General features: G+C 28.8%; 2 protein-coding genes across 2 annotated transcripts; both read left to right on the top strand.

Moving 5' to 3' along the window:
- The first annotated feature begins 459 nt into the window (after positions 1-459).
- LOC111630903 (membrane-bound transcription factor site-2 protease-like) lies at positions 460-7,813 on the top strand. The gene is made up of 5 exons (XM_023375063.1): positions 460-791; positions 888-991; positions 2,133-2,379; positions 2,505-2,685; positions 7,731-7,813. The coding sequence occupies exons 1-5, from the start codon at positions 525-527 to the stop codon at positions 7,811-7,813; spliced, it is 882 nt and encodes a 293-aa protein (XP_023230831.1). The 5' UTR covers positions 460-524.
- A 3,000-nt stretch (positions 7,814-10,813) lies between these two features.
- Positions 10,814-18,901, top strand: LOC111630909 (Krueppel-like factor 2). The gene is made up of 2 exons (XM_023375070.1): positions 10,814-11,081; positions 17,700-18,901. The coding sequence occupies exons 1-2, from the start codon at positions 10,983-10,985 to the stop codon at positions 18,717-18,719; spliced, it is 1,119 nt and encodes a 372-aa protein (XP_023230838.1). The 5' UTR covers positions 10,814-10,982; the 3' UTR covers positions 18,720-18,901.
- Positions 18,902-21,926: the final 3,025 nt, after the last annotated feature.

A 21,926-nucleotide genomic window follows, 5' to 3' on the forward strand; every position in this document is an offset into this window, starting at 1 on the left:
ACATTCTAATCATAATAAATTTCTCAAAATTCAAACATAACTCCAATTTTTCCAGTGCCTTTTTGCCAAATATCCATTTAGATGTTTTTCTGGCCACTCAGCTGATAAACTTCATGAAAAAGTATATACTTTTTCATGAAGTTTATCAGCTGAGTGGCCAGAAAAACATCTAAATGGATATTTGGCAAAAAGGCACTGGAAAAATTGGAGTTATGTTTGAATTTTGAGAAATTTATTATGATTAGAATGTATAAAATTTTTACTGCTTTAAATTTATTGTTGCTGAGAAATTAATTCTCTAATATGATTTATAATCAAACTAAAAATTTTTAGAAAAGAATGTTTAAGTCATTGAAAAATATAATAACATATTATCAACTCTATCAATATTTTGAAATTTAAATTTATGACATAGTAGAATTATAAAAGAGCTTAAAATATATGTCATAGTTTTAGTTTGTTAGATTGATTTATTTTTTTTTACTAATAATTACTCTAATTTTCTATGTATTCTTCAGTCATGCATGTTACATCCATATTTGGTACTATTAGAAAAAAGTAATCTCACGTTCAAACCATGCCAATTACAATGGTATACAAGTCGTTGGAACAGATTATTTAAAAAGTTGAGTAATTATAAAGCTCGATGGCTTCGGAAGTGGTTCAGCTTTGGATCTCTTGTTACAAGTATTTTAATCATACCATCATTATTTCTATTAGCATATACTGCTAAGAATATGTATGACTCCTTAAGCTATGATATTAAAACAGAACAAATTTTGCAACCAGTAGTAAGTTAAAATTATACTATTTCATTATAATTTATTAATTAAAGTTATTTGATATTTTATTTATTGAAAAAGTTGATATTTTATTTATTGTTTTAGTTTCCAGGAGTGAATTTACCATTATCTCATGTAATATATTATTTTGTTACATTATTAATGTGTAGTATTTTTCATGAATTAGGACATGCACTTGCTGCTGCAAGGTAAGATTTAATTCTATATATGTACTGTATATTATAAAATCTTAAAATCATAATTTACTGTATATAATTATTAACATGCATTTAGAAATTTTAATCTAACATAATTTTTGTAGTATAAACCACAGCTTATATGCTGGTTTACATTGGAAAAGGGAGAGATTTTGACTTACAAAACTGTGACTCATCATTTATGAATCACTTTGCAGATGGCTGCATCATCTGAACTAGTGTTCAACATTATTAAATAATTGACTATCAATTATTGACAGTATTTTCCGATATCAAAGTTGGAAAAATGAATATTGGCTAATATCATTATTGATCTTCATTATTACTGATATCAGGAAAAAATCAAAATTTACACAAGTTAGTTAATTTAATGGCACAATGATAATGAACTTTGAAATTGAAATTGTCAATGAACTTCATTTGTTGTGATTAATATTTTAGAATAATAATTGCGACTATCGTTTTAATAATTATTTTTGTTTTTAACATTGAGTATTTGTCAGCAATTAAAAGTTGGTGTAGTTAGTATAAAAGTTCGGCTTATCTGTTGATTAGATTACAACAGTGATCTATTTTTACCTCCTGCAGCTTACACTCAAAAAATTATGGTATTTTCTATTTAAACCTTTTCATAAAAACTTTATTTCTATTTATAGTTGATAAGATAAAAATTTCTTTATGAATGTTTAGATCAGTGATTCTAAACCTTTCTTCACAGTACACTTTTAATAATTTAAAAATTTGGCAGCACACACGATTACTTTGGTAAGTACCGCAGGGCAACTAGTGACATAATAACTGATTTTTAAATGCAGTTGGTTATGTAGGTAACATTTTCTAAATGCCTTGATAACTATTGGCTGATTACAATTCCAATCACATCCTAGGAAAGTAGAACCAATTGAACTACTTGTCTGACATTGTATTTGCATGCGTATTTGCAGTGCAGCACATTTCAAAAATCTCTCAGCATAGTGGTTGAGAATCACTGGTTTAGATAAACAAAATATTACAATTTATGAACATATAAATATGTAATAATACAAAATAAGTTTAATATAGTTAGTTAGAATTTGATTGTAGTTTTGTTTTTTAATATTTAGGAATATAAACTGCTTGTTTTTCTCTCTAGAGAAAATGTCAAGATTCATGGTTCTGGTTTGTTTATTTTTGGAATATTTCCTGGTGCATTTGTTGATTTATCAACTGAAAGTATGACATTGTTAACACCATGGCAACAATTGAGGATATATTGTGCAGGTGTTTGGCATAATATTGTGTTGGTTTTATGTGCATCATTTTTATTATATGTTAATGCATTTCTGCTGTTTCCATTTTACCAATATGGTTCCGGAGTAACTGTCACATATATTGCTGAGGTATTTATTGATTATGATTAGAAGTTACTATTATATTTAATTTATTTACTAATGTAATATAATATTTTAAAGAATAAATATTTTTGAATTATTAAAATTAATTTTGTCCGTATTTGAATATCAAGAATTCAGGAGTAGATGGCCCTGCAGGGTTGGAGACTGGTGATGTTATTACAGCCATTGTATCTTGTTCCATTCAAACAGAAGAACATTGGAAAAAATGCTTACAGGATAAAATAAATCAACCATCTCAAGGTTATTGTGTACCAATTACATTTATCATGCAAGAAGATGTAGCAATAAAAGGTAATAAGCAATTTATTAAAAATAGAGTAAAATAAAAAAAATAACTATTTCATAATTTATAACAATTTATCACATTAAAATAAACTTTTAAATAAATTTAAACTTAATAATAATTTTAGGAAAACTTAAATTATTGCTTTATAATAATTTTAATTTAATTTTATATATACCATATATCTGCGCAGATAAGACAATAGTTGAATCATTAAAAAAAAACCCAAAATCCAGGGTCATCTTATAGAGCAGATACAAAAAAAAATTAGATTTAAATTTATATAAATTAAAACCATTATAAAATAAAACAAATCGCTCACCAATGTATTTAAATAGTCCATATGACATTTTTGTGAATAGTCAAGGTCATTACCCAAATGCCCGAATCAGTGTGAATGTTTGCAATAATCACAAGGTAGCCAGGTATACCTCGCCTTACGTCAGTAATTGGTTCCAGGAGAGGTCAAAAAACGACGTGAGTCGAATTTACTTGTCACTAGGCTAAACCACAAGTAACCGTTCCCAGTTCTGTATTTTATTTATAAATGCAATTTAAATAATATACGGTTAATAAGAATCTATTTTAGGCTTACAAACAAATAAATTTTAGTTTTTAATATAGTATAGAAAAAAGTAATCGAAATTTACAAATTCATGTACGTACAGTACATACTTGTAAATATACATGTTTATAATTTGGCGATGCTTACGGTACATAGTGGACTCTGTATTTGTGAATGTGGTTTGCTCTAAGACATTATAAAATAAGATGATTTTGTAAAGTTAAATAAAAAATACAGTTATTAAAATTATCTTGTGACAGTAGAAAATAAACTAATTTATATTAAATTTACCAATATTGAGTGGTGCTGACAATGATGCCAAATTAGATATTGGAGCTACTGTGGAAAACACCAATATTGAGCACTTAAAGACCACTAAATAAGACGACAACACAGAAACACAGATGTTTTCATGTTTCATTCTCTAGGATTTATGATGATTATGTTAACATTTACTGTAAATGTACATATTTTAATATGATTTTGTGTGTTTTAATGCTTTTCTAGTGATATTACGACTTCAATATTTGTGGCGGATGGACGTAAAGTCAAATAAAATGACTTAAACTTGAATTTTATTTTTCCATATATTTTTTGACAAATGACGGATAATCAAGAACGATGTAACTCGAGGTATACCTGTACTGTTAGATGCAAGAAAATAAAATTGGTTCATTCGAAAAATTACAAATATGACATAATTCTGTATATGCTTTGCAGTATTATTATCCAGATGATCGCTGATCTAAACTAAATTCATAGGCTGATGATAGTTTTAGGGTCATCTTATAGGACAAATATATCATAAAACTATAAAACTTTGACAAAAATTTATACCTCATCTTATCTGATGGTTGTCCTATCTGCATAGATATATGGTATATAATCATCTCAAATGTTTGTATTTATTTCATAAAATATTTTCTAAAGTCAGATCATTAAAAAACAAGATAAATTCTTATTTTTTAGGGGGAAAATTAACTATACAATCAAATCCCATTTACAGTGGTACCTCATGATACAAACACCCCAGCATATGAAATTTTCAGGATACGACATGAAAATCAAACATATTTTTGCTCCACGATACGAACAAAAACTCACCATACGACGTTACATTAGTTCGCAGCGCCAATTTTTATTCACTTCAGTTCATCTGTCTCAGTCTGCGTGTTTGCTTCATCGTGGAAGGATCTCGCTCGATAAAGGAAATCTTGAGATATTATCAGAAAGTGACTGATTTTATTGAAAAGAAACATCCCGAAAAACATTGCACTGGCCGAAAAGGTTCATGCTGACTTAAGCATATGTCATTACTCCGAGCAGCAATATGATGCTCGAAGTAATGACATTTGCTTAAGTCATTTTAGAAACATTTTAAAAAGTAGGCAAANACGCCCTACACCTGTAGCTTCAGTCACAGGTACGCCCAGAAAGCGATCTTGACCTTTTTTCATAGCTGCAAAAATAGAAAATATACCTACATACAAATATGCATATTACAGTATATATATCCCAAATAAATTTTATCCCCCATCCAATTTAGTTTTAAAAAAAATTAATAACAATAAAGAATGTTAATTTTAGCTACGTTCTGACGCCCCTACTTAGAAATTAATTATAAAAATTCGTAACACGTGATTAAATTTGAATTAATTAACATAAAACGGTAATCTTGACCTTTTTAAATCAAATATTTAAAATTTTAACCAATTACAAATCAAATATTTCTCTTCTTAAGACCGCCTTCTGCGCGTGACGATCGTGCTGAATATCACCTTCTACACCAATCATGCGTATCGAAGAAACCACGTGTACTTTCACTTAACCAATCGTCAAGTCTATATCTCCGGAGGAGGTACTTTTAGTTTAATTCTAAACATCTGCGTATATTTTTTCTAAAAATAAAATATAAATAAATATTAAAACATCCGAACGATTTATCGCAGTTTGAATAACATCAACGACTCGAAATATCGTATAAATGATATTAAAAAAAAAATGAAAATAAAAAAGAAAATTGACGGGAAAACACAGGTCGATGATATCATGTGACCGGAAACGAAGGGTCATCCAACTCGGGAAGCCGGTGATTACTTCCGGTGAGCAACGGACGCGATGTTACGCGTCTATCCTTTCTGCATACAGAAGAATTGTCGAGAGTTACGATTGGTTGGTTACGTTATTACATTCTCATCGAGATAATTCTTAATACTTTCGGTCTTGAAACTCCAAATTTCCCTATTGGGCTAGATCCTATAAAGTGGCTTTCTCCTTATATCTAGTCAGCCTAGCAGGTAAGAGGTGCAGACCTCTAAGAAAACTGATGACTTTATTTATTTTTCTAACGAAATAACGAAAAATTCTCATCTAAAATAGCATTATAAGCGTTTTTATAGTAAATCAAACTACCTTTTCTCTTTCTAATTATCAAACAATTACTTTCTCCTTAGCATATCGATTATAGCATCAGAAAATATCTTTCTGACGTTATGCAGATAGCAATTATGATAATTAAAAAAAATTTAAATCGAGGTCACTTTCTAAAAATTAATTTTCCTAAAACACTTAAATTAATTCAAAGAATGTAAAAAAAAAAATACAAGCCATATTCGAAGTCGGAATCGAATGTTTATCAAATATAACATGTAACTGTATATTGCAACATTCATTGTAACTAGTGATTCGAAAGGCGTTGTACTCGTTTTGTCTAAGCTTTAAACATTGTAATAACTTGCATAAATTATTATTTTGAACGTAATGAGCTCTTTATATATTTATAAACGATCCATTAACTTTAATATTAAAACGAGCTTTAGATTATAAAAGCTGATTAGAATTTTACAAAAAGTTATCTTTTCGAGAATTAATTATAGTAATTAATTCTGCTGAGTTATTTTATAAAAATTTTTAACATAAAATACAATATAAAAACACCATTAATACATTAAAAATATAATTAATTAGTACGGGATAATCAGTAGTTGCTGTATAGAATTCATCTCAAAAGTATTATTTATTTTTATAAACTGAAAACATTAAGCAATATTTTCTTCTCTAAATGAAAATTTATAATAAAAATTCATCAATTTTCACCATTTAATGCGATTTTATTAACGAAAATCTGCAAAACACACTACTTTTAATCATTTAGCATGAGAATTTTTCAATATTATATACAATTTTATTAATGAAAATCAATTTAAAAACATGTCTTTAATCACTAAACAATGAAATTTTCAGCTTTATATAGATTTTATTAAAGAAAATCTATAAAATAAACTACCTTTAATTATATAACATAACGAAACTTTGTCATTTTATTTCCCAATAACATTATTTATCGGGGCAAAAAATGAAATTTTTAAGAGTCATTTTAACATTATTATGTTTAATAGCAAACACCTTTTTTTTTTTTTAAATGAATGTTTCGCAAGTTATTCTAAATGTGTTCCTCTTTAATATTTAATTTAAAACTGAAATTTTTGAGGAAATATTAGCCTGCGAGGCAAGTTTGTCCTTAATAGCTTAATATAGAATTTTTTTTCGGTCTCTACTATTATCAATATTATCAGAAAATACTAAATCTATGCTTTAACTGGTATTTTAGGATGTCCGGTTATTGGCGTGACCAGCTTATTGCACGTTTGCTCTATTTAAAATGGCAAAAAAAGTTTATATAAAAAAGCAGAGAGAGAGAAATTGGCATTTTTCTTCACTTGACGTCATCGATTTAAGATTTCTATAAAACTAATTTCTCCTCCCTCCCTAACGCTTTAACTAAAGCTAATTTAGATGATAATCACGAATATTTCTTTAAAATAATTATTAAAAAATTCATTTATCATTATCTCTATTCGGATTTTAATTATTTAAAACAAGATAACATCGGATAGTAATTATTAAAGATGTATGTTACAGGGGAATAAATTTTTTTTTGTTTCCTCAACCGGCCAAAAGAGGGCGACACGGTCAAGTGTTGTATCCAAGAAGACAGAATTGTTACCTTTAATAGTTTCATTATTACGAGATATTTCCATGGCGTGTAAGTGAAAATAAATGAAAACAAAATAAGCCAATTCTCTAGAGACTACACTTGGATAAATATCGGATAATTGTTACCCTCGGCTGACTCATATCTTTCGTTGACTGATTGAAGCTATTCTACGAGCTGGTAATTTATGTATGCTATTTCTCTTTTTACACGTGAACCTGTCGCGTGTTATTCACGCGTAAAACAAATTACAGATGAAGCTATAGGAGGATCAAGCTAAAAATGGGGGGAAAATGTCTCCTTCTGTAAATATGTTCGTAGTAAATTATAGATCGGCTGTAAATGGTTTCGTTCTCATTAACAAATCAATAGATTCCGCTTTCCCCGTTGAAAAATATATTATTATTATTATAACAGACTTATGATAATACGAGAGGATAAAGCGAAATATTGCATTATTTTATATTTAGTAAATTTTGTTTATTTATTTACAGGAGAATTTGCTACAAATATTCACGAAAAAATACAAATTTATTTGGATAAAAGAGTGGTTTTTTTTCAAGAAAAATTAAGCTAAAGAGCTAAAATTGAAGTAAATTAAAAGAATAAAATGAAATTTAAGTCGAAGAAACATGAATTTAAGTTAACAAAAGAAGAACAAGTGAACAAAAGTCAAGCATTGGTTATGAAAGGCTAATCCTAGAAAAAAGAACACAAGCTTTATGTTTCTTTGTTCATTTATGCTAGTTGTTTATTAGAATAAAAAAATAAATTATCTTCTTTTTATTCTTTCACCATTTGTTTCTTTATTATTGTTAGTTTTATTTGTGTATCTCATTCATTAGAATACATACGAATAATAAAAAAAGTACAAATACTGTAATATGTTTCGATGAAGGACAAAGACGAACCAAATGAAATATATATTCCTGTATGAGAAAAAAGAAACATTACTAGACAAAAATGAACATAAATAAAAACAAATTAACACATAATTAAGGTAAATCATATTGAGAAAGATAAACAGGCAAATTATTTCTTTTTCCTTTTCCTAACTTCGAATAAACGAATCAAATAAAAATGTTATAGGGCTACACATACATCTTTTAAAATGTTTTAAGAAAATAAATACTAAAAATATTCATGAAATTATAAATGAATTTCCATTTTGTAGTGATTTTTAAATTAAAAAATATCATTTCTAGGAATTTCCATTATTTCTCATCTTTTAATAATTTAGTTATACATTTAAAAAAAATCACTTTTGAATTATTAAAATTCCAGTTGTAGTTTAGTTAAATTGCATTAATAAATAAATTTTATAAGAACGAATACAAATTTCTTCTTTGAAATATTTTATTAGAAAGTATTTAATTTCTCATTCGATTAATAATAATTTTTTATTACTTAATATTGAATTTCTCCGTTATTATTCAGATAATTGTTTTTGGTATCGAATTACCATTTAATTTAAAGGAATTTTTGAAATTTCTATCTTATAATATGCTAAAATCATATTTTTACATTACAGATCTATCATTTACTGTAAGCCATTTATTAAATAGACATACGAATTGCCCCACTGTAAAAATATGAAATTAAACTCGGATATAAACTTTAAAGTATCCATTCAAACTAAATAAAGACGATCACATTAGAAATGATCAAAAAAATTCTCTTTATATTCTTCATTCAGTTATTTGTGGTCAAATCTGGTTGGATTATCTCAGAGAAGTCTATTTTTTTTTAAACCCATGGAAGATTAAGCAGGGTGTGTCTCAATACACACATTATATCTTCTTGCAATCTCGTATTTAAGAAAGGGATTTCCTATTCGATTTGATCCCATATCTCAAGTCTTTGTTGCTAAGCAACATCAGTAGTTGGTCTATATATATTTCAAGGTCATTATCAAAAACTGCACCGCATTTTGGCGCAGCAGGTCTAATAATAATTTTCCCATCACTGATTCGGCCCTACAGAATTGAGAAAATTATACATAAAATTCTACTTTATTCAAAAATAATGTCTTGATTTATAGGCCTTTATGATATAAAAACATTTAAATCGCTATATTAAACAATTCTTGAAGAGAAATGAATTATAATAGATTGCAAAATCAACTTAGTTTTACTTTTTTTTAAAGAATAATGTCAATCATTATGAATAATTTAGAATATTCTATCAAAAAATTGCACGATTTTAGCCGTTGGGGACTATTGTGGTCGTAGACATAGAACAACACAATCTATTCCTATCGTGTAAAGAATTATAGGTCATAAAATAACCTAAAAGTATTGTTATTATCAAGTTCTTTTAAAACTCTTTTATTGGTGAAAAGTGAAAGTGGAAATCCTAAAAAGGAGGATGCACAGGCATTGCGGTCTGCTGACTGTAACTACCATATAACACATCCTGTTTTGTAAATAGGCAGATTTTATGATAAATCCCAAAGTGTGGATTATTAAAATGTATACATTCGAAAAGATAAATAAAAAAAATTCTGTTCTATGTTTAGAAGACTCTTAAAGCAATCGCATATGTCTTTAAATTAATTTTAATTAATTCACTGTTTACTTTAATCATATCAATTAACATAAAATAATTTATATCAATCTATCTAATTAAGATTATTTTATTTTTTCCTCTGGTTAAATTATTTCAAAGATAGAGTAGGTCTATTTGTTTTCAAATTATAAAACAATCAGCGATTTGAAATTAATACTTCATTAAATTTTCTCTCTAATATTTATTTGCATGTCTTGAAAAAATATGAGTTTTTACGTCATATCAATCAGTAAGCTCACTTTATTTAAGTTAATTGTGATAACATATAAATAAAATGATACAAATAGTGAGGCCAAATCTAATTTATTAGTATTAAAATTGTTACCGAAAGTAACTATGCAATACTAAATTTCTACTCGTACAGTACTTATTTTAGTAATTTTCCATTAAAAATACTTATTAGGCTTACAATTAATAGTTCAATAATATTATTTAAATTATTATATAAATTTTGTTTAAACGTTTTTCTATGTAGGCCCCGTAACGCTATACTTTCTACATCTTTAATCATTTTTCCACACTAGTATACTCCATAGAGTCCATACACACATAAGCCTGTAGCTTTTACAGAATAACAGCTCTGATTACATATAATTAGGCTCTATATTCTACAGTTTTTATTATAATTTATGCTCTAATATAATTCCATCTCTCATTTACCTCTGTTGAAAACATAAATTTGGGATAATCTAAGTAGAATAGATCCCATTTAAAACGAGACAATTGGGCTGCTTCAGAGAATCTACTTTTTTTTTTTCATCTGATTATTTTTTTCCCCTTTACACCTTTAGTTCAATCCAGGGTGAGACGATAGGTTATCGGAACACTGGACTTTCCTACATGTGTGCTAATTCCTTTGTAGAACTTACTCCTTTGCCAATATAGCGGCTGGTGATTGGCAGTCTTAGATTATCACGACTGCGCGCGCGTCCGGCAGGTGGCAGAATATGTGGAACACACCAATGAAAGCGGATCTACTGCCTAAACTACTCACAGTGTACAGGTGAGAGAGCACGGAAGCAGACAGGTACAGCGGGTCAATCTGCGACTCTTCTGTGTGTTTACTTAACTCCACGTACAGTACATAGGACTAAATATATATATATATAAATATATATATAAGAAAAAAATAAGAAAAAATATATTAAACTGGACTAAGTGGGTTCGACGGTGTATCTATGTCGAATTCACCGTCAGGACCTCTCCAGAATCATCCTATAAATCCAGAATCGCCAAGGATTTCGGTCATGACAACAGAAATGGCGGATTTCCACGATGTGAGTATAAATATTTCTTAAATATTTATTCTTATTTTCGTGTATTAAGTTACGCTATCGGGGAATATACACGAGTATATTTTGATTAATGAGATGTTTTTTTCATCAATTCTAAACCGTAATTGACTGGTCGTTAATGATAAACAATCGAAACTCTTAAGTACAGTACATTGTTGTTAAGCGGTGATATATTTCGGAAATTTACCACCCGCAGTTTAATACACATTACTTTGATAATTTATAGACATTATGATAATTAACCTACAGAAATTTTTAATATGAATGACAGGTTATTTATTTTTATACCGTAGAATATTAATTTTGCGGGGTTTTAATTATGAGAAAATATACGAGTCTTTAGTTATTTGGTAGGCATTTATGCGTTTTATTCGAAGTAAATTATCTTTAATTTTTTAACATAATAAATTAGCATTTGATTTTGAAATTATGAAGAAAATTAATTATTTTTTTATTAAGAATTTTCTGAATAAAATATAAAATTTAGTGAGAAAATTAAGAAAATAATAATGCAAATTTTATTTTTTTAAGAATTGAATTTTACTTTAGATTTTTATGGAAATTTAAATATAAATATATGAATATAAAATATTTTAGTAAATTAAGCCCTATGCAATTATTAGAAATGACTCGAATTTCTACATTATATTAATTGAATTTTCTATAAAATTTTAAAAATTAAAATTTTGTGTATAACAACAATTAAGTAAATGAGTTTATATTATCAAAAATACCAAATTATTATAAGAAAATTAAACTTAAACTACATTAAATTTTGAAAATTTTCCTAAAATTTAAATTTTTTAACGATATTATTTAGAAAATTTCATACAAATTTTCTCAAAAATTTGTGTTTTATAATACTTAGCCTTTGTTTAAAAAAAACATTAAAAATATATAACAAATAAGGCTTATATTAATATAAATGATTAAAATTTAAATTTAAAAATTCGGTAGCGAAAAAAAAAGGCATTGGGTGGTAGGAAAATTGAATATTGGAAATGAAGTGTTTGCTTTGCTTCCGATTGTCCAATAAGAGTAGAGCTCCACAGCCGCATTGCGTGATAGCCTGGTGTGTACAGAATAGATTACGTAAATTTTTAATCGTTGGATGAGTACAAACAGGACCTATTTGTTATATTTTATTGTTTAATAATCTCAACCCTTAAAAAAATAAATTTCCTTTCAACCTTTTGTAACTTATGAGCTGCGAAGTATGCGCCGCAACTGCATGTTTTTAAGTCATTGAATATTCAAATTAGCTGCTGTTTGTTATTCGAGTGGAAAATTTCGAACGATATTATTACTCCGGATGGTTATAACGTGTTTAGAGATGATTTAAATGAGAGTAGAATAGGTTTATATATAGTTTCGGGTTGCTTTAAATAGGAAACTGATGATGAATCGACTGCGATATGTGCTGCTTTTTCGTGCATGCTTATTAGAAATCGCTTATTTTAAAAATAATGAATGTACTGTACTGTACATCTGTCCGTTTGTCTAACTGGTGTTATTTTTCATTTCTTTATAAAAATAGAGATGCTGAATTTAGTTTTTTAAGTTAATAAAAAATATTTTAAATGTGTAACATTCAGTAGCAACCATAATTTTTAATACTTCTTAGTACAGCAAATGTAATTAATTGTTTTATATTTACTATTCCTTCCTTTCAATGTAATTTTTGGATCCCAAAGCATCAATTATTTTTAAGTTAAATAAACATATTTTAGCAGAAGCACACAAAAAATTCATCTCTATTCTACACTGATTTATTAGTCATACTTTTAGTATAGTGGTTCTTATTAATGTTTTCTGCTCTTCACATCCCTTGAATTTTTAGAATGTGCTCTCAAACTCAGGAATAATTCGCAGGATTAAGTCTGTCCTATTTTCATATATTATTATTTATTTTATTTAACTTTTCAATCAAATAGGTGGAAAAAGGTTGAGAATTCAATTAAATTATCTCCTGAAAAAAGTGTCACATATTTGGGAGAACACCTCAGGTTAACTTATAATCTCAACATTGTGTATAAGATATGGATTTTTTTCTAAGATTTCATATTTACTATATTTATTTTTACATTAATAAAATAGGAAATAACATTTTTTGACATAAATTATAGAATGTGATTTATAAAAAAATTAAATATTTAANGGTATTATGTAATTGAAATTTTAGGATTTAGAAATTATTTTTAAAGAGCTGATAAATCTACTTGATGTTCAGCAGTAACTCTAACTTAGATTAAGTTGTTTGTGGTTCTTTTCATATCCATAGTCCATGGTTGAACAACTCTATCGGTCATGCATCATATTCATCAACAAAGAACTCCACGCGCGAATCGTTGTACCCCTGTCAGAGTCACGTGACCGGCACGAGTACCTATTATTCGTTCAACCACATCATGATGCCTGTGGGAAATATGGAGAGTTTTGCGTGATATTTCTGATAAACCAACCCCCTTATAAATGAGAAAATAAATACCGGATAGCACCTGATTACAAGTAGAGCTCTTTACGCGTTAATATTGATCAATCAGTATACATGTGCCAACTTAATCACACATTTTGATATTTACAATTTAGCCTATTGTATAGATAGCGTCTATTAAAATTTATAAAGTTGTTTATATTATCATTACGTATCATCTGATCTAGATTTTATTCAATACAAACAGAAACACGATTGATACAATATTAACAAATCGCATAACGACGTTCCATAAATAACATTATAATCGTGGAATGAAGGAAAAGGAAGCGCTTAATGAAAATTCCGACCTTCTAAATAAAAATATATATAAAGGAGCCATCGCGATGTCAGAAGGGAAGAGGAAATCATTTCCCCTTCTTTACATTTTGGATAACGAAAATAGAATAATAAAAAAATAACGCATCACTGATTTCATTCTTGGTCTAATTATCGATGCGTTTGTGCTATTCAACGTTTTATAACTAACTAGATCCATAGATTATTCATTTGTTACTAGTCCTTTCGTTAAATTTCGGGTATAATTTCCAATTCTACAAAAAAAAATCTTCGTAAACATTATTTTTTATTTAAATATATTTCATTTATCTAGTTTAACAATGGCTATTTTTTTTACTACGATAGATTCTTTGCGAATTGTCTACAAAAAATAGAAATAAAATGCAAAATAAGAATTCGTCCTTAAGGATTTACCTCCGAAAATTTATTTTTGCATGTTTCTTTCCACTAGAGTTCAATTGTTTCGAAGAAATAGACAATGTAATCTATTGGAGAATATTGAATCTACCCATACTTATTCTAATAGAAACTCATACACTGGATAAAGCCATATACAGAATAAAGGATCCTTTTGAATTTTGTGAGATTTATATTTACTGAAATACTGTCGTAAAGAATTTATCATGAAGCATGATATAGGCACTTAAAGACAGAAGTCATCTCTCCGGATTGTTTATATACTGATAGATATAAAGGGATAATTGGAGAAAAAATAGACTTTTCTCTTCCGATTTCCTGTATTTAGAAAGAAATGATTTTTAATAAGTAGTCATTATTTAATAATTGATAATAGGATGTAGGCCTAAAGTTATTACATTGATATTAGAGTTTACTGAACTGTTTTAATTTGTATTTTCTGCATCAATGCCACGGATATAAAAGGATAGAATGTGTTCTACGAAACGGACTTACACAGGCCTTCTATATAGTTTATTTCATATAGACTTATAAGACTTAACAAATATATAAAACAAAAATCAGCATAGAATTATTGTTAAAAATAAATTGAGTTAGTTAATTTATAAATCTCTCTTCCAAATCACCGCAAAGAACAACGAGTGATAGGTTGATCCATTATAAGACATTACAAACGATTAAGTTTATAAAAAGAAAGAAAAAACTTTCTAGCAATATGAGAATTAAACAAAACAATTTAGAAAAGCAAACGGCTCGATTTCAAGTTCTATTTTTGTTAAGAAATATCAACTGCAAACTATCAATTGCAAAAGTAGTTTACCGAACAATATACTTTGTAACCTGTTATTACCTTAATTATAAAGAACCATATCCATCAAAATTACGGAACAATCAGAATATTCGTTGTGACGCGAAATCAACGATAGCCTAAAGCTTTAAACGCAGTTTGCAATTCTATACGAAACTATCAAAATGTTATAAAGGTCTAATTAATTTTATAAATTATAGAAAAACCTTGCTAGTGACATTTCATAAATTAAACTTTCGTAGATTATTGCGTGACGATTTAAAGATAAAGTAATAATTTTATGTCCTTTATTTTTAAAATAACATGAAATTATCGTTTTGCTTTTTTTTTTAATTCTCAATCTTTTTGTTTTCGTGTATAAAATTCTATCACAATACATTACTAAGGACGTAATTAATTATACATATTTTACATTTATAAGAATTCTTTTATTGGCTCCTGGATACGAATTGGATAAAGAAAATATATCAAAACCGCAGGATATAAATATTTTGTATACATGCCTACACAAAAGAAAGATTTCATTTTCAACCCCCTTTAAAGATTCTAGTACAAGTTAGAATCTCACAAGAATAGCAAGTTTCTCAATGTCAAATGCGTAGACCATTTAATTGCTTTCTACGTCCTTACTTATTAAAGCCAAGAAAAAAAAAAAAAAAAGAGTGAATTCTTTGGAAGCGTGCTTGTTGACCTGACTTCGGTCAGTTATTCCAAACACGTCCAGCGAATGTATAGCGATCTGTATCGCTATACATGAGATATTTTATTTTGTGTAGTTGGATCTGACTAGACCGGTCTTCCTATACATTATAAGTTATATATAAACTCACACGTTGATAATACAAGGACGTTTTACGAGGGTGTATGTAGAAAATTGCTCTTGGGACCACTTTTAGATGGATGAAAATCGTTAATAGAAGTCCTCATGGCCGGCTACTTACAAAAGCGGAAATGCTTCTAAATTACAAAATGATGGAAAGTTTCTTTCTTTTTTTAAAGCCCTTTCCTTAGCTAAACTTTTTCCTTGTACGTAAATTGTAGTAGTTTTAACAAAAGGGGACGGAGATAATCTCTAATTTCAAACTAAACTAGAGTTATTATGTAAAATGACAACATGTAGTCTAGTCTGAATAAGGAAGTGATCCAATGACCGCTTTCGTGGGACTAACTAGGTTCTAATAGCGAGATTTTTAACACATTTACGTATTAAATGTTTAGATTCCGATATTTGACGATAATCTAAGCCGAGTAAAAGTACATAATAATTGTCAAATTGCCAGAAATAATACCGATACCACAATAGATCTATAAATAGATAAGGCCTAATTTTGAAAGTAGAAATTTAAAAAAATAGAATTTGGTTCTATGTTAATTTATATTCTATAAATGGCCTTTCAATTCGATAATCCTTCGGTTTTTTTTATTATTATTTTTTCTCCTTTTTTTGCGTTGGCAAGAAACGTGCATTGTTCGAGTATTACATACAAAAGAACCATATGGTGCTACACTAGCACTGATTAATAAGTAAACACATTGGGTGTGTCTTCCTCCTGGGATTAAGGATAAATACTAAAGGGTTTATTGCATTGTTTGGTGATCGAGTCAACAAAACAGCTCGCCGTTACATCCTATATTTTTGTCTTCTCTTTCTTTTTTTTTTTTTATTTTAGTATGTGCAGATTTGTCTTTGTGCTTCAACAGAATTGCAAATAATCTCGTGATATATAGTTTTTATGTCATTTTTGTAACTTTCGACATTAAATCGGGTGATAAATTTAATGGCCATACTCAGAATTATCAATCTGGTATGAGTAGTAAGGAACTATATCCGTTTTTTTATAAGCTATATATCCGGATTTACTATTAGAAAGACATCGTTAGATTTCAGATAAAAGATTATAAATCCTTTTATAGATTTTAATTTTTAAACAGATATGTCTCATTTTCTTATTATTCATAAGCTATCTTTTATTCCTTTACTTCAACATTGCTCTTGGAATTCGAGCAATATCTAAGATTAATGGATTAAAATTTCATATAAATAATTATTCATTTTTATAATTTTAAATAGATTAAATGGCAAATAATTTATGTTTAAATATATTATTAACATTGTTAACGTTCTTTCTAAAATAGGTCATTGATGAAGTTTTTAAAATGCATTAATTAGCCTAATTGCAAATTAAAATGCCTTTAGGCAATAAGATAATTAAATTAGGTAGGAGTTTAAAGAAAAATTTAATCAGAATAATGGATAAAGAATTCTATTGGCAAATATTTGTAAAAAATAGATTTATTTTTTATTTATAAAAATCTATAAAAATTTACTCCTTTTTAAAAGGCCTAATTAATATCCTTAAGTTTAAACCAACATGCTGTGTTTAATTAAACATATATTTTAAAATTAATTGAATTAAACATGAATTAAAAAGTTCTATTTTCGTAAGAAAGTGAATACAATTTTGATTATTAAGTCATTAAAATCAGGAATAAATCAGAATTTAATCAATAATATAAATGAATACTTATTAATTAATATAAAATTTTAATTATTTCAAATGTTTTTATCAAGGTTTTAAAATACCAAAACTATTTTTCGCAGATGTGGCAAGATATTGAAAGTGTGTTGTTAGGAGATATTCACCCTCACGAACATGCAATTAAAGGAAACACCCCAACTGATAATTCATCTCCTATGACTCGACGTATTCTACAACCAAATCAAACAACTCACGGGACCCAGGAGCAAACGGCAAGGTACGAGGATCTAGCCTTAGAATTGGATTTCATGCTAACATCAAACACACCTACTCCTACAGGTAATGTCTATGTTCACGATATTGGTAACTATGGAAATGGTATAATGCCTCAACCGCCAAAATCTGAAGTAAACCATTGTGGTTTAACCATAACACCCGCCACATCCCTGAAGAACGAGAACCAACCCGAAAGGTATCAGAGTTGTATGGTCCCTCAATTCGCCACATCCGGATGTTGGTCCAACTATCAACCTCAGACCATAGCTTCGAGTCAAATGTCACCTCCGGCATCGCCGGATCGTACGGTACAACAGTTGTGCCACAAAACGGGAACCACGATCGCAGACTCGTACGGTGCTAATCATCTAGTATCGGCACCACCTCAATATCAGCAAGTGGGTCAACAGAACCACTTAAGAATGGTAACCCCGCCATCATCTCCTCACTTGGCCGATCTACTTTCTGGTGCGGCTAACGTGAGACCACCTTACAATCCTCCTACGAACTATCAGGGATTACCCGATCCTACTAGTATTGTTCCTCAAACATCACCTAAACCCAAACGAGGAAGAAGAAATTTCGGTCGCAAGAAAATAACAACACACGTCTGTTCTCATCCAGGATGCACCAAAACCTACACCAAGAGCTCTCATCTGAAGGCGCACCTGAGGACCCACACGGGTGAAAAGCCTTATCAGTGTACGTGGAAAGGATGTGGATGGAAATTTGCTCGATCTGATGAACTAACTCGACATTTTCGCAAGCATACGGGCGATAGGCCCTTTCAATGCAGGCTGTGCGAGAGGGCCTTCTCACGTTCTGATCATCTCTCTCTACATATGAAAAGACATACTGCAGTTTAAAATTGTTCTCTCCTGGATAAATATAGATTTAAGAAACCATTCCAAGTGATGGTTGTACTGTATATACTTCTAAATTTTCGGGTTCTTCAAAAAAAAATATGGAGGATAAATGCGATCGGGTGTGTTTATGCCACATGTCCCTCCATCATGTATATAGTCTATATAAATATAATTATATATATATATATCCAGCGAATGTATAGCGATCTGTATCGCTATACATGAGATATTTTATTTTGTGTAGTTGGATCTGACTAGACCGGTCTTCCTATACATTATAAGTTATATATAAACTCACACGTTGATAATACAAGGACGTTTTACGAGGGTGTATGTAGAAAATTGCTCTTGGGACCACTTTTAGATGGATGAAAATCGTTAATAGAAGTCCTCATGGCCGGCTACTTACAAAAGCGGAAATGCTTCTAAATTACAAAATGATGGAAAGTTTCTTTCTTTTTTTAAAGCCCTTTCCTTAGCTAAACTTTTTCCTTGTACGTAAATTGTAGTAGTTTTAACAAAAGGGGACGGAGATAATCTCTAATTTCAAACTAAACTAGAGTTATTATGTAAAATGACAACATGTAGTCTAGTCTGAATAAGGAAGNGTCCATACACACATAAGCCTGTATCTTTTACAGAATAACAGCTCTGATTACATATAATTAGGCTCTATATTCTACAGTTTTTATTATAATTTATGCTCTAATATAATTCCATCTCTCATTTACCTCTGTTGAAAACATAAATTTGGGATAATCTAAGTAGAATAGATCCCATTTAAAACGAGACAATTGGGCTGCTTCAGAGAATCTACTTTTTTTTTTTCATCTGATTATTTTTTTCCCCTTTACACCTTTAGTTCAATCCAGGGTGAGACGATAGGTTATCGGAACACTGGACTTTCCTACATGTGTGCTAATTCCTTTGTAGAACTTACTCCTTTGCCAATATAGCGGCTGGTGATTGGCAGTCTTAGATTATCACGACTGCGCGCGCGTCCGGCAGGTGGCAGAATATGTGGAACACACCAATGAAAGCGGATCTACTGCCTAAACTACTCACAGTGTACAGGTGAGAGAGCACGGAAGCAGACAGGTACAGCGGGTCAATCTGCGACTCTTCTGTGTGTTTACTTAACTCCACGTACAGTACATAGGACTAAATATATATATATATAAAATATAAAGATTATATATATATATTATATGTATATCGTGAGGTTCTCTTTCTCTTTCTCTGTGTGTGTGAACAAAGCCAATTCTTCTCTAGGCCTCTTATAAATAAGGTTGTTGTGTTGTGTGTAGCATATTTTTTGCCCAAAAATCTTGTCTGCTGATCGATGGTGTCGGTTTAGAATTAGCTACTTTATCTATTTAATAATAGTTTGGAATCTATATAATTAAGAAAAAAAAAAGCCAAATATTTTTGATAATTTACGGGTTTATGTCAAAATTGTTAAATTTTGAGAGAAAAAAAAATTAAGAAAAAATATTTTAAGTTCGTAAATATTAAGATGATTTATTGAAATGTTTTTTCATAATATATACATATAAATATATATATATAATATATAGAAATTTATCTTAAATTGTTCTTTTAATTTATATATATACATATATATATACGCAAAATATAATTATCGTAAAAGCTGATATGATCACTTTCACAAGTTTTTGCAGTTTTTAAAACAGTACAAAGATGTTCATCATCTAAATAATTGTAGTTTTATGCTAGTCTTGATTAAATATTTTATATTAATGAACTACATAAATTTAAATATTCTTCTATTTAATTTTCCTCTTTTTTTCATTTTAATTATTAAGTATAATTATGTTAAAACCAGGCTATCGAAATTTACCACAGAAATTGAAACCAAACAATCCCACGATATGGTTAAAAAAACACTTCGAATTATCCAATTTTTCATTCTGTAATTTGTATTTTGACAGGATGTTTCCTTCTCCTACTTAATAAATGCAATTATTTAGGATCAGAGACTATTATAATTTAATGAACATTAGTTTAATATTGAACTTTTACTTTTAAGTTTTACTTAATTAAAGAGCTAATTGTAATTAATGTTAAAGTTTTAAACAGTTAATTTACATACTTAAATGTATTTATTCTGATATGATTCATCTCCAATTATTAAAAAATAAAGTTATACAAAGCTATACGAGCATTACAAGGTGATATAGAAAGATATGCAAAAAACTTATCTCTGCCGAAATCTTACCTAGCAACAAGGAAAGTTTCATTAATCCACTTACACCGTTTTAAGTACATAAAAATCAGCATAGATCAATACGAAGAATATTAAAATCATAAAGAATTTTTTCTTCACATATTTATCTCTTATGAGTCATCAGATCTCCTCATAGATAAAAAAAAGGTGCAGATATAATTATGAAAATTTTAGAGATCCTCTAACATTAAGCTAAATTACGATACTGTAGAAGATTTAAAGCGAAACGAATGACGCGTTTTTCATTCATTATTCACAAGTATCTCCTTCATTAGCAGAATTGACGAAGAGACGACCACACTGCTATAGATAACGGGCTCGGACACCCTCTTAGATGATTGCAGATATCACGTTGTCATGGTTAAAAGGACAGGTGCATTCTCATGTGGAGGGAAGAGGCATCCGAGAAAAATTAAATTCCTCTCAATATAAGACATTTTATATAGTTTATAGATCTATCTTTATATGTATTTAAGTTAAAAATTTATTCAGAAAATAATCAGATCAATTATATTTTGACACGTCCTCGCTTTAAGGTCGTCAACATCACGAAAAGTCGTCGTTTCAAGGATTTACGAAATCAACTCTACAATAAACAGATGTACAAAATAAAAATCGTTTTCTTTCTCAACTACATTCGACCTTACGCGCCTGCGTCATCTTAAAATCGATTTTTCCTAAGCTTGGGTCAACCAATAAAACCATTTGTATCCTGTCAGAAGTTAACCAATTGTAAAAGGAGGCTTTCCTTTAATGGTTATTTTTTGCTGTTTCCAAGGGCTTTTTCATATAAAAACGTCGAGGAGTAGGAAAAAAACTGGTTTCACTACATTAATAAAGTTAACCATCTTGTATTATTATTTTTTAATAATTTAGATAGTCTGGTTTTAATATGGAGATTAAAATTTCTCGTGGCCTAAAATACACGAGGAAGAAAAAAAAAAAAAAAAAACAGTATT

This window comes from Centruroides sculpturatus, unplaced genomic scaffold, assembly GCF_000671375.1.
Source record: "Centruroides sculpturatus isolate CEXI.00-Female unplaced genomic scaffold, Cexi_2.0 scaffold669, whole genome shotgun sequence".
Classification (NCBI taxonomy): Eukaryota; Metazoa; Arthropoda; class Arachnida; order Scorpiones; family Buthidae; genus Centruroides; species Centruroides sculpturatus.